The sequence below is a fragment of the Macrotis lagotis genome, chromosome X (genome assembly GCF_037893015.1).
Source record: "Macrotis lagotis isolate mMagLag1 chromosome X, bilby.v1.9.chrom.fasta, whole genome shotgun sequence".
NCBI lineage: Eukaryota > Metazoa > Chordata > Mammalia > Peramelemorphia > Peramelidae > Macrotis > Macrotis lagotis.
In genome coordinates, this window is record NC_133666.1 from 216586076 (window position 1) to 216602921 (window position 16846).

The following is a 16846-nucleotide window of genomic DNA, read 5'->3' on the forward strand; positions in this document are numbered from 1 at the left end:
ACAAAACAAAACCCCAAACTTTCATTCTCTCATTTTTATATTGTAGACTTACAATTCTTTCACTTTAAAAGAAAATTTCCATATTTATAGAAAAGGAATGCTAAATAGTACATGGAGGATAAAATTGATTATGGTATGTATTCTTTGCTATGCAAAGGAGAAATACAGGAGTACTAGATGTGAGGAAATAAAAAAGAGAAAAGAATCCAAATCTTATGTGTTTGAATTAAGTTGGTCTCTTGGGCTAAATGGAATTGCATTTTTTTAATAGTAGAGACCATATATATGAATGAGAGGGTCCTTTGAGATATTTCACTGGTCTACAGAACTTGAAGAGAAAATTATTAGTAGCACAAACATAAGCCATTGGTATGAGACTGACAATAATTTCATGTCAAATAAAATATTCATTCTTAGAAATGAACCAAGCCAAGAAGGTTAAAGTCTCTAATTACTTTGGGGAAGATTGAAAAAAAAACTTGAATTCTAGATGTCAAATAATAATAATGGGGTTATACTGTTATTAATATTTGAGTATTCAAACAGTATGGTGAAGAAAATGATAGTTTTAGACATACTAATTCATTCAATAAACATTTATTTAATCCCTATAGGATTAATGAATCTTCAAATAGGAAGGGGCCTAATAAGTAATTATTTGGTCATTTGAATCCTACCAGGCACTAGGAATTCACTACTTCATGAGACCTCTCCTTTCATTTTTGAAAAATTGAGAAAAACTTAGAATTTTTGGCTGAAAGAATTCTTAGAAATCCTCTAACACAACCCCTCCTTTTTTTTTTTTAACAGATGAAGAAACCAAGATCTTGAAAGCTAAAGTAACGTGGCTAAGGTCCCTGAATTAATGCTACTTTTTAATCCATTGGGTTTTTTTTCCTTAGAATGCAAAAGAAAATTAATGAAGTTTTATCCATTTAATTTCTCTCATTTGGCAGCCAAATGCCTCTCCAAATGGATGATTTTTGTGGTTAAACAGACATATGAGCTCATAAAGGAAAAGGGGAAAGAGAGTCCATTCACATATCCAAATGAAATTTATTGAAAGATTCTTTATAGCCATTTGAGGCACCTGTGGGGCTGGGGACAGACAGATGCTGAAAATCTTCAAAAGTGGGACTTGAGTTCAGTTGGGATGGCAGTTTCCAAGCCAAGCTCTCAGCTATCTTTCATTATATATAGGAATATTCTTATCTCAGATTCATGGCAGTGATTTTTTTAAACTGATTTTCCTGAAATTTCTCAGGGCCAAGATGGCAGAGAGAAGCCAGGCACTGTGAACGCCTGAATCTTACTCTCATCAGATTAGGCCTAAAGTTAACATACACATACTCAGTTGAGTTGAGAAATTTATCTTACCTTTCAAGTATTAAAAGGAAAAAGGGGGAGGGGAGGAAAAGAGAAACTAACAGATGGAAGAGGAGGCAAAGGGGAAGGGGAAAGAAAGGGGAGGGGGGAAAACACACTGAAGGTGGTGATATTCAGTAACAAAATACTGGGGAATATGGATAAAGTGAAAAAGGGGAAAAATGTAAACAGAGGGAAGATAGCATGGAGGGCAAAAAAAGCATTAGTAATTATAACTTTGAATGTGAATGGGGGTGAACTCTCCCATAAAACATAAGTGAATAGCAGACTGAATCCTACAATATGCTGCTTACAAGAAACTCATTTGAAGCAGAGAGATACATACATAGTAAAGGTAAAAGGTTGGAGCAAAATATATTTTGCTTCAACTGAAGTGAAAATGGGAGTGGTAGCAATCCTTATCTCAGACAAAGCAGCTGCAAAAATAGATCTCATTAAAAGAGATAAGGAAGGAAACTATATCCTCCTAAAAGGTACCATAGACAATAAAGCAATTTCAATACTAAATATATATGCACTAAGTGGTATAGCATCCAGATTCTTAGAGGAGAAGTTGAATGAGTTACAGGAAGACATAGCAAAACTGTACTGGTGGGAGACCTCAACCTAAAGCTCTCAGATTTAGATAAATCTAACCATAAAATAAACAAGAAGGAAGTTAAGGAGGTAAATAGAATGCTACAAAACCTAGACATGATAGATCTTTGGAGAAAATTGAATGGGGATAGAGAAGAATATACTTCTTTTTTTCTGCAGTACATGGCACTTACACAAAAACTGACCATATACTAGGGCATAAAAATCTAATAATCAATTGCAGAAAGGCAGAAATAGTGAATATATCCTTCTCAGGTCATAATGCAATAAAAATCACATGTAATAATGGGCCAGGGAGAGATAGACCTAAAACTAATTGGAAACTAAATAACCTCATTTTAAAGAATGAGTGGATCAAACAACGAATTATAGAAAGAATTAATGATTTCATCCTAGAATAATGACAAAAATGAGACAACATACCAAAACTTATGGGATACAGCCAAGGCAGTTGTCAGGGTATATATCTTTAAATGCTTAAATGAATAAATTGGAGAAAGAGGGAATCAATGAACTAAACATGCAACTAAAAAAATTAGGGAAATAACAAATTAAAACTCCCCAATTAAATACCAAATTAGAAATTCTAAAAATTAAAGGAGAAATTAATAAAATCTAAACCAAGAAAACTATTGAACTAATAAATAAAGCTAAGAGTTGGTTTTATGAAAAAAATCAATAAAACTGTTAAACCTCTGGTTAATTTGATTAAAAAAAGAAAGTAGATAACCAAATTACCACTATCATAAAGGAAGAAGGTGAACTCACCACCAATTAAGAGGAAATTAAAGTAACAGTGCAGAATTATTTTGCCCAACAGTATGGTAATAAATTTGATAATCTAAGTGAAATGGATGAATGTTTACAAAAGCATAAGTTATCCAGTTTAAACAAAGGGGAAATTAAATACTTAAATAGCCCTCTCTCAGAAAAAGAAATTCAACAAGCAATTATTGAACTTCCTAAGAAAAAATCTCCAGGGCCAGATGGATTCACAAGTGAATTCTTATCAAACATTTAAGGATCAATTGGTTCCAATTCTATATAAACTCTTTGGAAAAATAGGTGAGGATGGAGCTCTGCCTAACTCCATGACACTAATATGGTGCTGATACCTAAACTAGGAAGAGTCAAAACAGAGAGAGAAAATTATAGACTTATCTTCCTAATGAATACAGATGCAAAAATCTTAAATAAAATCTTAGCAAAGCGATTACAGCAAGTTATCACTAGTATCATACATTATGACCAGCAGGATTTATTACAGGAATGCAGGGTTGGTTCAATATTAGGAAAACTGTTAATTTAATTAACTATATCAATAACAAACCTATCAGAAATCATATCATTATATCAATAGCTACTGAAAAAGCTTTTGACAAAATACAGCACCCATTCCTACTAAAAACATTAGACAGCATAGGAATAAATGTATTGTTCCTTAGAATGATGTGTTTAACTGAAAACCACCAACAAGCATTATATGCAATGGGGGATAAGCTAGAGGCATTCCCAGTAAGAACAAGGGTGAAACAAGGATGCCCATTATCACCACTGCTATTTAATATTGTATTAGAAATGTTAGCTTCAGCAATAAGAGAAGAAAAAACAATTGAAGGAATTAGAATTGGGAAGGAAGAAACAAAACTTTCACTCTTTGCATATGACAATCGTATATACCTAGAGAATCCTAAAAATCAAATAAAATTACTAGAAATAATTAGCAACTTTAGCAAAGTCCATAGGTTATAAAATAAACTCATAAATCCTCAGCATTTCTATATATTACTAGCAAGATACAGCAGCAAGATCTAGAAAGAGAAATCCCATTCAAAGTAACTTCAGACAATATAAAATACTTGGAGTCTACCTGCCAGGGAAGACTCAGAAACCTTTTGAAAATAATTACAAAACACTTCTCACACAAATAAAATCAGATTTTAAAAACTGGGCAAATATCAACTGCTCATGGATAGGCTGAGCTAATATAATAAAAATTACAGTTCTACCTAAATTAAACTACTTATTTAGTGCCCTTCCAATCAAAAAGTCCAAAAAAATTATTTTAATGGTTTAGAAAAAAATGTTAACTAAATTCATATGGAAAAAATAAAACGTCAAGAATTTCCAGGGATTTAATGAAAAAAAGTACAAAAGAAGGTGGCTTGGTTCTACCAGTTATAAAATTATATTATTAAGCATCAATCATCAAAACTGTCTGGTATTGGTTAAGAAATAGATTTGTGGATCAATGGAATACACCAGGTGCAAAAGAGATAGCAGGAATTGATTATAGTAATCTGCTGTTTAATAAACTCAAGGGAGTCCAGCTTCTGGGATAAAAAATCTCTCTTCAATAAAAACTGTTGGGGAGAATTGGAAGTTAGTATGGCAGAAACTTGGATTAGACCAACATCTCATACCTTATACCAAGATAAGATCAAAATGGGTACAGGATTTATACATAAAAGACAATATTATAAACAAAGTGGGAGATCAAAGAATAGTTTACTTGTCACATCTATGTAAAGGGCAGCAGTTTATGACCAAGGAAGAAATGGAGAGTATCATTAAAAGCAAACTAGATAATTTTAATTACATTAAAATAACAAGCCTTTGCACAAGTGACTGTAACCAAGATCAAAAGAAATGTAGTAAATTGGGAAACAATTTTTACAACTAATATTTCTGAGAAAGGACTCATTTCTAAAATATATAGAGAACTGAGTCAAATTGATGGAAAAAAGAGCCATTCTCCAATTGACAAATGTTCAAAGGATACGCAGAAGAAGTTTACAGATGAGGGAAATCAAAGTGATCCATAGCCATATGAAAAATTGCTTTAAATCATTACTGATTAGAGAAATGCAAATTTAAAGCATCTCTGAGGTACCACCTCATACCTCTCAGACTGGCCAATATGACCAGAACAGGACAATGATCAATGTTGAATGGGATTGTGCAAAATCTTGGACACCAATATATTGTTGGTGGAGCTGTGAACTCATCCAAACTTAATGGAGAACAACTTGGAATTATGTCCAAAGGGCAACAAAAATGTGCAATACCCTTTGATCCAGCAATCAAAAGGGTAAAAACATCACAATCTAATACAATATTAAATAGCAGTGGTGATAATGGGAATCCTTGTTTCACCTTTGATCTTATTGGGAATGCCCTCTATTCATAGCAGCTCTGTTTGTGGTGGCAAAGAATTGGAAAATGAGTGAATGTCCATCAATTGGGGAATGGCTGAATAAATTGTGGTATATGTATGTCATGGAAAACTATTGTTCTATTAGGAATCAGGAGAGATGGGAATTCAGAGAAACCTGGAAGGATTTGCATGAACTTATGCTGAGTGAGATGAGCAGAACCAGAATATTGTATACCCTAACAGCAACATGGGGGGGTGATGATCAACCTTAATGGACTCGTTTCATTTCATCAGTGCAACAATCAGGGACAATTTTAGGGTATCTGTGATGGAGAATACCCTCTGTATCCAAAGAAAGAATTGTGGAGTTTAAACAAAGACCAAAGACTATTACCTTTAATTTTTTAAAAAAAGGGTATCTTATTATGTAATTTTGCTATTTATTATATTTTATCTTTACCTTAAGGATGTGGTTTCTCTCTCAACACATTCAATTTTGATTAATGTAGAGCATGGAATCAATGTAAAGGCTATCAGACTGCCTTCTGTGGGGAATGGTGGGAGGGGGAGCGAAATTGGGGAAAAAAATTGTAAAATTCAAAAAACAATTCAAAAAACAAAAACAAAAGAAAAAATTCTCAAGGCTTGGTTTGAGAGCAGCTATGGATGGGGCAAAAAAGGTGTATTTGTCTTTTGTATCGCAATTGTTAAATTTTCAGGGTGAGAGTTTAAAACAATGGCGATTGCTATCAAGCAAGATTTGATTTATTCTTATGTTGCTTTTCTAGACTTAAAAAGTAGAAGAGAAAGTATTAATAATACTGTGGGTTAAAGCTAAATATTTCATACTTTTTTGGGGGTGAGATTAAGTTGTTATAAATATTTACCATCAAACCACTGCTTCTGATACACATTTCCCTTTGGGAATATTTGAGTATTGTAGTTGGTTGGAAGAATGAAAGAGGGAGGAAAAAAAGGAAAGAGAATCTGGCTCATTTTTAACATAGCCTCAAGGAAATAAGTGCCTGTTCTCAAAGCCTGGAGGATCCATCATAGTCTGTTACCAGATGAGTTAACAACCTGATCTTCCAAAACTTTGCATCATCTCTGGGACATGAAGCAGTCCTTATCTTCAAGGAGCTTAAGTTCTATTGGAGAAGATGATTTGTACATAAATAAGTTTTTAAATATTTGCAAAATAAATACAAGATGCATTTTTTTTTTTTGGTGGGGGAAGTCACTAACAATTAGGAAAGGAGATCAGGAAAGATTGATGTTACTTGAGCAGAATTTTGAAGGAATCAATAGATTCCAAGAGGTAGAAGTGAGGTAGGAGCGCTGTACATGAGGAACAGCAGATGGACCATAGGGTATAGGAAGGGCTAATAACATATTATAAAGCTAGATAGATAGGTTGGGCCTGTATTTTGAAAGACTTGGAAAAAAGGTAAATATCGCCTGCGATAGCTCTGGTATGCGTCCAAACATTGAACAAGAGTCAGTTTGAATAGAGACATACATACAAGATCATGATACAAATCTACTGGTTTATTTTTGGAAATTCAGACTTGTTATAACAAAAACTTATCTCAGAAATGACTGGTTAAAGGAGACCCAGTTTCACAATTTCCTGGGTAAAGTTATAATATTTATTCTTAGAAATCTGCATACTTCTTTGTTAGAAAAGCTTTTTACAATCACCTCCAGAACCACAGATTGTCCCAGGTCAGGGTTCACTGTAGAGCCAACAAATCCATTTAATGAGCAAGAATACATTCATATCTCTGATGAAAAAGGTCACCAAAGATACGTGCAAATCATCCCCAGGAGCTGACCCTCAATAGGTAAACAAAGGAGCTTATATTTTTTCTTGGAGACAATAATAATCCCTCTGGTTTGTTAAAATTTTATTTTTGTATCCTTAGAGAATAGTTTTAGTATATTAGGCACAGTAGGTACTTCATAAATATCCATTGAGTTTAGTTGAATTGAATTATTTTGGACATTTTTGTTTCGGTTAATGTAGTTTAACATCTCATTAGCATTTTTTGGTTGCCCTGAATATTGTTGATTAATACCAAGACTGAATCTCTAAAATTCCTAGTTCTTTTTTTTTTAGGTTTTTGCAAGGCAATGGGGTTAAGTGGATTGCCCAAGGCCACTCGACTAGGTAATTATTAAGTGTTTGAGGCTGGATTTGAACTTAGGTACTCCTGACTCCAGAGCCGGTGCTCTATCCACTGTGTCACCATGCCACCCTAAAATTCCTAGTTCTTTAACATGCTTTTATAACTAAATCTCTCTTCTCTATTTATCGAAATGATTTTTTTGAACCCAAGTTCAAAACTTTTCCATTTATACCTAAATTTCATCTTGTTAGATATGGTCTACAGTTCTATCTGATTAAAATCTTTTTTAGATTTCCCTTTTTATATCTTTTTTGTCATCTGAAAACTTGATCCATATTTTATTTGTCAATTGGGTGAAGCTCACCCCTCAGAATGCAGAGGAGTCCAAGCTAGGTTGCAAGCAGACAAGTTTTGTTAGGAGGAAAAGCAGACTCTAGTGGTCTTTCACATAAGATACAAGGGAACCCACAGCCCAAAAGAGGGCAGAAGATATTTATGTTTGAAAATCACAAAGTGGGGGGGTGGTTCAGAGAGAGTCTGTGAAAAAGAATGGATAATCGTTCTCAGGAATAGGTAGCCAAGATTTTTTAAAATATTATTTTACTTTATTTTTTCCAATTACATGCAAAGATAATTTTCAACATTCATTGTTTTGTAAGGTTTTGAATTTCTTATTTTTTTTCTACCTTCCTTTCCCTCCCCCCTCCCCATGACATCAAGTAATTTGATATGGATTGTACATGTACAATCATGTTTAACATATTTTCATATTACTCATGTTGTGAAGAAAGAATCAGAAAAAATATGGAGCAAATTTTAAAAAGTGAACATAGTATGTTGGATATGGATAGCATCACAAGTCTTTTAGAACTGTCCTTGAGTTCATCACAGTTCATTACCTCATAATGTTTCTCTTACTATGTACATTGTTCTTCTAATTCTGCTCATTTCACTCAAAATTAGTTCATGTAAGTTTTCCAGGCTTTTCCAGGCTTTTCCAGGCTGGTTGCTCATGATTCCTTACAGGATAATAGTACTCTATCACATTCAAATACCATAATTTGTTCAAATTCATAATCCCCAATTGATGGGCATCCTCTCAATTTCCAGTTCTTTGCCTCTACAGAAAGAGAAGAAGGATGTTTTAACAGGAACAGTTAACCATAAGGTTTGTGTGGGTCAGAAAACAACAGCAAAGGCATCTGGGAGGGAGCAAGACTTTGGTTCATTGATTGATTCCTTTCAGCAAATAGATTTATTCTGTTTCCAGTGCATCTACCTTGTAAGGAAACTCATAAAACAGATATGTTAATCTCAGGTACACTTCTCAACATTTATGCTTTTGTTCATATCATTAATAATAGTATTCAACAGAAAAGGAAGAAGAAGAAGAAGACGAGAGTTCTCTGCCATTTCACTGAAGATTTTCCTCTAGGGCAAGGTACTTCAATCACCATTTCTTTCAGTCCAATGTGTCAGCTAGGCTTGAGTTCATCAAATTATTAGGAAAGTTATTTTGGTAGCTATGAAGACAATAGATTGGAGAGGGGTAGAAAGGATGGGAACTCTGAGATTAAGTAATCATTTATTCTAGTTTGTGATAAAGAGAGGAAATTTAAGAAAATCCTAGCCTCTGGGAAAGAAGATTTCAAAGGCTTAGATAAAAGCAATTTTAAACTCAAGGACTACTAAAATTCTATAGGAGAAGTCAGTCCAAGAAGGATGGGGGATGTGCAATAATGGAATTTTGAAAACGTAAGAGTGATAGCTCCTTAAAGTTTGCAAAGCATGTTACTTATGGTTCTCATTTGATCCCCCCCACCAAAAAGTCCTCTGAGATTGGGACTATTGTGATCCCCATTTTACCAAGAAAAAAGATAATGATGATATTTGTCCTTCATTTTCTATGAGATCAGGGAGGTGATGCCATGACAAGCAAATGAATTGGATTTGAGTATTTGAGGCAGAAATCAAACTCAGGTCTTCCTGACTCAAAAATCTAATAATATGCCACCTCTGGAACAATTATAATGAAAAGGAAAATGGAATTTGTTTGAAAATAACCTTATATGGAGGCATGGGAATTCATCAACCACTTTGCCTTTAAAAAAGAAATGATAATGGACACAAGGCCAAGCAACAGAATTAATATAAGAACATGCCCATATCTGTAAAAAAACAGTGTCAAGATGACTAAAAAATATGAATTAAATGAGATTAAAGAGGGAAGTTTGGGCTCTTCCCCACTATGATAAAATACAAACTTCTTTGTTTGGGCTTTAATGTTCTTCATGAAAGCTCTAACCTACTTTTTCCAAGCTTATAAATAATTTTCTTCACTTATCCTAGTCTAGACAAATTATTATAACCCTTATAATAATTTATAACCCTTTCTAACTTATACTCAGATAACATTCATCTCTTTTCTGTCCCTTTGTAGGAGCTGAGCCCCATACTTGTAGCCCCTTCTCCTGTTATCTTTGCCTGTTATCTCTCTAGCTTCCTTCAAAGCTTGCTCGGCATCTTCTCTAGAAGGACTTTCCTGATATCTCCCCATTGCTAAGACCACCCCTTCTGAAATTACCTTGAATTTACATGATATACATTTTATGACTACTTTTATAGATGTATGCTATTTCCATTCAATCAATATCAGTCATTCAATAAACATTTATTAAGTGCCTATGATGGTGGCAGATAGGTGGCACAGTGGATAGAGCACCTGCTCTGGAGTCAAGAGGACCTGAATTCAAATCCGGCCTCTGACACCTAGCTGTTTGACCTTGGGCAAGTCACTTAACCCCATTGTCCAAAGCCAAAAGAAACCCAAACACCCTTAAAACTTATTAGCAATCAGTCTTCCCCAAATCTTGTTCCTCCTCTGTACAAAATAAAATTGTGTGTAGCAATGTGTTCTGGGGTAGAGGAGTAGAACATAGCCATGCAGTGTTACTATCAATGACTCTCTTCTGGTAACTATAACTAATATTTAAATAACAGTTTAAAGTTTATTCTCATTTGAATCCCGCCACCCCCTCCCCCCAGACTAAGAGACTATACCAGTATCTGTTTAGTTGTTTGTTTTTTTTTTTTAATAGATGAGGAAACAGACTCAGGGAGGTGCAACAATTTACCTGTAATCACATAGTCAGTAAATACCAGCAGTGGAGTTCAGATCTAGGTCTTTGAGACTTCAAGTCCAAGACTTTAGGACACCCGTTTGCCTCACAAGGATGTACTGACAGTTCCATAATAATGACTAGATGGTCTATACTGCTATTGCTGGTGCTCTTTAAAAAGAAGTGATGGCTTATATTATGATCCATTCGTTCTCCCCCTTTGTTTGAACCTATAGAACAGAGGGAGAATCTATACATTAAAGATTTCCCTATTCCTTACCCTAGTCAAAGAAAAAGCAGCTCACTAAAAATAGTTTTGGCAATATATTTAGGTAAAAATACAGCTTATATAAAAATCCTCATGAACAGTTAAAATTATTCTTTACTTAAATAATAATGTGAAGCATTTTTTGGCGCAATGGATAGAATATTGGATCTGGAATCAGGGAGATCTGAGTTCAAATTTGACCTCAAATACATTAATATCATGACCCTGGGCAAGTCATTTAATCTGTCTCATTCAGTTTCCTCATCTATAAAATAGTGATAATAATAATAACACGTACTTCACAGGGTTGTTGTGAGGATAAAATGAGATGTTTGTAAAGTACTTTGTAAAACTTAAAGTGCTATAATTAATGTTTGCTGTTATTATTTTAATTAGCTATGTCTGACAGTATTATTATATGCAATATCCCTGTCTTCAAAAGAGGAAGAGGCACATTATTTCAACTCTTCTTCATCATCAAACTTGATCAGTCCTCGGGAGTATTTCTTAATTCATTTTGATTATACTATTATACTCATTGTATATATTATTTTCCTGTTATTGCTTACTTCACATCAGTTCATATTAACCTTTCCATGCTTTCATTTTTGTCTTTGAGATACAAGTGCCAAAAGTAAAAAAATATAAAAATGTAAATGTAAATTTTGTAATGTAAAATTTAAAAGATAAAAATGTAAATGTAAAGTAAAATGAAAAAAATGTAAAATTACATTAGGCTAGTAGTGCCTAACATAAAAAAGGGTAGGGGGTGGCTAGGTGGCACAATGCATAGAGCACTGGCCCTTGGAATCAGGACCTGAGTTCAAATCCGACCTCAGACACTTAATAATTACCTAGCTGTGTGGCCTTAGGCAAACCACTTAACCCCCATTGCCTTGTCAAAAAAAAGAAAAGGAAAAACTTAAAAAAGGGGGAGTGGTATAGGATAATATATAAAAGACATGCTTTCAAATTTAATTTGCATTATTAACATTTTGTCTTTTAGGTCTAGACAATTAACAAAAGCAGTAAATCAAGCACTGATAGGTAGTGCTGGTAGATTTCCTAATTGCTCACACTTAAAATTTGATAAGTAATTCTATTGGTCTGTTTGAACTGACTCCAGCATACCTCTGTACCATATACACTACTTGATCACAAAGTAGCTGACTAATAATTGCTTGTTCTTTTAAAAATTTTCTTTCTATCTATACCTATAAATATATCTCCTTGATCTTATTCTAATCTACTTTTTTGGTTGGGCCTTTTATATTCATGTCACATATCTATTTAGAACTATAAAGTAAAGAGGCTGCTTACTTTAATCATAAAGTAAAATAATTACTTTTGGTGTATGTTAGAGGGATTGTTACTAATGGAAATCCCTTTTTTCCCCAAATAAAGAAAGCATACATGAAGATATTTGGTCTTTATGAGGGATAACTTGTATTTGTAGAGGCAAGTGAGAATTCACTGTTGACCCTGAAGGGGAAGAGAAAAGGGGAAAGTTATCTTTAGTCATGTTTCCTTATTCATTTATTTATTTATTCATTCATTCATTCATTCATTCATTCGTTTGTTTGTTTGTTTATTCATTCATTCATTCATTTATCTATTTGTTTGTTTGTTTATGTAAATAATGTTCTTCCTTTTGCTTTCTTTCAAGGGTCTGTACCAATAGGCAATTTTAAGAGCAAGAACAAGATGGCTTTTTTGCCATGTAAACTGCCCCTTGGGACTGCATTATCTCTTTTTCCTTCAATCTTGATTATCTTGATTATGTCAACTTCTACGAAGTGCCAGAGCATGGAAACAAATTCTCCAAGAGCTACTAATGGAGCCCCATTTCCATGGAATAAGATGCGACTTCCTGACTACATCCTTCCGGTTCATTATAATCTTATGATCCATGCCAATCTCACCACTTTGACATTCTTGGGAGCCACTGAAATTGAAATCACCATCCGTCAGCCTACCAGTTTCATCATTCTACATAGCCATCACTTGCAGATCAACAAAGCTACCCTCCGAGAAAAAAGCCAAGCTAATGGAGCAGAGCAGTCACTAACTGTTCTTGACTACCCACCCAATGAACAAATCGCACTTCTAGCTGACAAATCTCTTCTGACTAAACATCAGTACATAGTTACTATTGAATATGCTGCCCCTCTTTCTGACACTTTCCATGGATTTTATAAAAGTTCTTATAGAACTCAGAAGGGAGAAGTGAGGTAATTTTTTTTCTAAAAAAATTAAAAATATATTGACCCCAATGATTTAAAAAAAAATAAGATTTTCCTTAAAGTTCCTTCTCTTTGTCTCCACTCTCTTTACTCATGTAGTTGAATTTGTTGCCTATGGAGAGTGAAAGAATGGGAAGGGAGGAGTGGTGGAGGCATATATTCCTTTGACATAACTATAAATTCAGTCTCTTACCTTTTCATTTGATTTGGTTTAATTATAGGGTACTAGCAGCCACACAATTTGAACCAATTGCAGCACGAATGGCTTTTCCCTGCTTTGATGAACCAGCCTTTAAAGCCAGTTTCTCAATCAAGATTAGAAGAGAACCAAAGCATCTCGCTCTCTCCAACATGCCATTAGTAAGCTTGGATTCCTTTATTTTTTTACTGCATGAATAAAAATGAGCACTGCACATAGCTTGTTGTCCTCTACTAAGAGATCACATTCAATCTATGTTTTTATTCTTGCCTATTTTTAAAAATTCTTGCTAAGTTCTCTTTGATATCTCTATCAGATTGTTCTCTTTGCATCTAGAATCCCTCTTGAAGTTAAAATTTTCTTAGTTTTCTTCCTGAAAATTGCTTTGTTATTTAAGGAGCAGTCTGGATGAGTGTTTGTAGCATTTCAAGTCACTGATGCAAAATTAGAGGGAAGAAGAGAATGCTTTAGAAAATTTGATATAATTTTAAAAGGAATTTATTTCATACAACATCTATAAAAACCATTACTGAAAGTATTAATTTTTCTTAAAAAGAAACTATTTTGCTAGGTGTTAGTTTATATGTTTTCTACAGATATATTTTACAATAAGCTAGGTGTTAGAGAAACAGAAATAGATAAGTAAAAATAATATTATTAACTTCATGTGATGTTGATATTGTTTGAAACTGGGTAACACCATAGATTTTCCTGAAAAAAAGGAAAATCAAAAATAGATATATTTTTTCTAATTTTGTGGTAGGGACATTAGTCAACCAATTAAAGGGATCTTAGAGATATCATCAGTTCACAATCATCTGGATCCCCTTTCCAGTCTGATGAAACCTAAGGAACCCTTCTCAAAATAATATTTTAAATTCATGAGATAAAATGCATAGGTTTGTAGATAAAGCCAATTAAAGGGACTTTAGAGATGCCTTCAATCCATTATCACCTGGACCCACTGGTAGTCTGATAAAGCCTAAGGACCCCTTTCCAAAATAATATTTTAAATTCGTGAAATAAAATGCATCATTATTGCAGATAAAGACAATTATGTTGATATACAGTGATCAAGATTATTTTAAAAGTTCATATATCTCATGTTAATAGCTCCTGACTTGTCCAGTCTCTTCTTTTGACAAAGAAACTGAGTTTCAGAAGTGCAAATGCTTGCCTATGGTTATATTTTCCATATCTCAATCCAAGTCTTGATAAAAATTCTAAAAAAGGACAGGACCAAATTCAGAGCTCCACTGCAGGTTTCTAACTCAGTTATCATTTTCCCCAAAATACTTATTCCTTGGACAATGCATGCAAACCCAAATGTAACTTAACTAGAATTTCCCTTATATTTAATTACAAAATTTTTGCCTACAACCAACCTCAGATGTTTACCTTTTTCCCTGAGAGCATGTGGGCTATCTTCAGAGGGATCTCATTGAACTTAAGGGACCTCTTTGTTTGGGGTAAGAAAAGGAACTTGAATTGAATCAACCTTCTGCCTACTTAGGTTTAGGATGGATAGCTATTGATAGAAAGAACAGCCATATCTTTTATTCGTTCTGCTTAACAAAACTCCTCTCAATTCTCTAGCCTTCATCTATCTCTGTGAGCTAGTTCACAATAAGAATTTGTGAGAGACTTTCAGGGATAGGATTAGGGAGAACTTAACTTTAGTTTTCTATGTAGAACTAGGGAAAATAGGATGTAAAATTTTTAAACTTTCCCAAAAACTGTTTCTATGAATAAGTGCTTCTACTTGTTCCCCCTAGATTTTTCATATTTGAATCAACTGTATGGCAATCTGCCTTCAAATTAGAAATGAATGGTTATTCTATGTTGCTGTCTATTTATGTATGTATAGCCTACCCTTAATTTTTAAGGTTTTCCATAGATAATGGAAGAAAAAATGAAAGAAATTATAGAAAATATATATATATATGTCACATAATATTGATTACTCAATCAAGAACTATTTATTAAGTATCTTCTATATGCCAGGCCCTCAGCTAGGTGTTGTAAATAGAGACAAAAACAGACTCAATCCCTTCCCTCAAGGAGCTTATAATCTATCAAAGTTTTTATATATACCTTTTAAAATTGCTCTTTAATCTTTGTTGTGATTTGAAATGTTTAATAATTGAAGATGTCCTGATTCTAGGTGAAATCTGTGAATATTGCTGAAGGACTAATAGAGGATCACTTTGATGTCACTGTGAAGATGAGCACCTACCTTGTTGCTTTTATTGTTTCAGACTTTGAGTCTGTCAGCAAGATGACTAAAAGTGGAGTCAAGGTAAAACTTTGGCTGTCAAAAAAAACTCTTCTTTTTTGCTGAAGCAAGTATTCAGTAAATGCTATTGATTAACACGTCTAAATGAGGATTGCAAGACTGGCCTAGAAGTAGGTATTTACTACTATATCACAGAGTCCTTTCCAAGTAGTATATATTACTGAAGCCTGGGCATCTAAAACAACCATAGTTTTCAGCTAATTTTCTATTGAATTGTTCTTTGTCTTGCTAACTCTCGCTGCCTTAATGAAAATTACAGAGACATCTTCAAACAGAAGCCTATAGATAGTTCCTGTTGATCTTCTCTTCTTTCCTTATTCAGCTAGTTAAAAGGGATTCTCTTTTTTTCTTCTGCATCCTTAGGACCAGAGGTTTACCCCCCTTCTTTGTTCCTATTTAATACCCTTCTATTATATAAGCTACTTTAAATAAATTATTGTTATTATTTGTTGCTGTATGAATAATCTTGGACTATATATAGATTAGACAAATTGTAGGTACATGCAGTTGTATAATATTAACCATAATTTCCTTAGACTAAAAATGAAATAACAAAGTTAGTTTTATAAACGAAGTTTAGTTCTCTAGGATCTTACCAAAACCCAGGGGTGGATGGCATTCTTGCAAATGCCAACTTTGATACAAATTTTGGGGGGATTTTATACAAAATGAACAAAGAATCATAAAAATGTTGGCAGCCAACCAATGAGATTTCACAAAGATGACATGGCTTTACAATATGATTCTTTCAAATCTTACAATATTTGCTTAAAATTCCTATTGACAAGAATTCCACTTTGTGTTGGAGAGTAAATGTTTACATATTACAATAGGATTTTCTTTCTGCTCCTATAAGATATCTCTTATCTTGAGTTTTGTTGATCACATAAGGAATTTATTGGTGCTAACATTGAGATGACCAGATAATGTTGACACAAGTGAAGTCAACATTGTAGGAGACAGACCTTACATAGCAGCCTGACATTTTATAACTATTAGTTAAAGATTAAGATACTAATTTCTGATCATAAATATATAGATCAAGAAATATTAATTCCATAATAAAGAAAATCATATTAGCCATTCCCTCATTCTGATCTAGGTAGACCTTGTGTCATCTATAGATCAAATGTAAAAATTTAGGAAGATAATGAGTATTTTGGAAAATAATATATATCAGTGGGTCTCAGATTTTCTTGGTTTAAGATATGGAGAAATACACCTAACTAAATTATTGTTACAAACAACTTTAAGTAAAATTCCTTTCAAACATTGGCTTTAAAGAGTGATATCATATAATTAAGTTGTTCATTGGCAATTTAAATTAATTAAAATTACTAAAATCAGGTGGCTAAAACTGTTAAATGCTCATCAGACTTCCTTACAGAAAATTCTCGATAAAGATTTATGACCTGATGGTTCCAAAATTCCTTTTTTTGGGATATTAATAAG

At 33.5% G+C, this 16846-nt stretch overlaps 1 protein-coding gene across 1 annotated transcript in view; it reads left to right on the plus strand.

Annotated features, from left to right (window-relative positions):
• Positions 1-7991: 7991 nt before the first annotated feature.
• LOC141496992 (endoplasmic reticulum aminopeptidase 1-like) overlaps positions 7992-16846 on the plus strand; it is a 36783-nt gene continuing 27928 nt past the window's right edge. The window contains exons 1-4 of the mRNA XM_074199569.1: positions 7992-8710; positions 12323-12887; positions 13121-13259; positions 15263-15397. Coding sequence (XP_074055670.1) covers positions 8575-8710; positions 12323-12887; positions 13121-13259; positions 15263-15397 — 975 coding nt within the window. The 5' untranslated portion in view covers positions 7992-8574. The remainder of the gene's footprint in view (positions 8711-12322; positions 12888-13120; positions 13260-15262; positions 15398-16846) is intronic.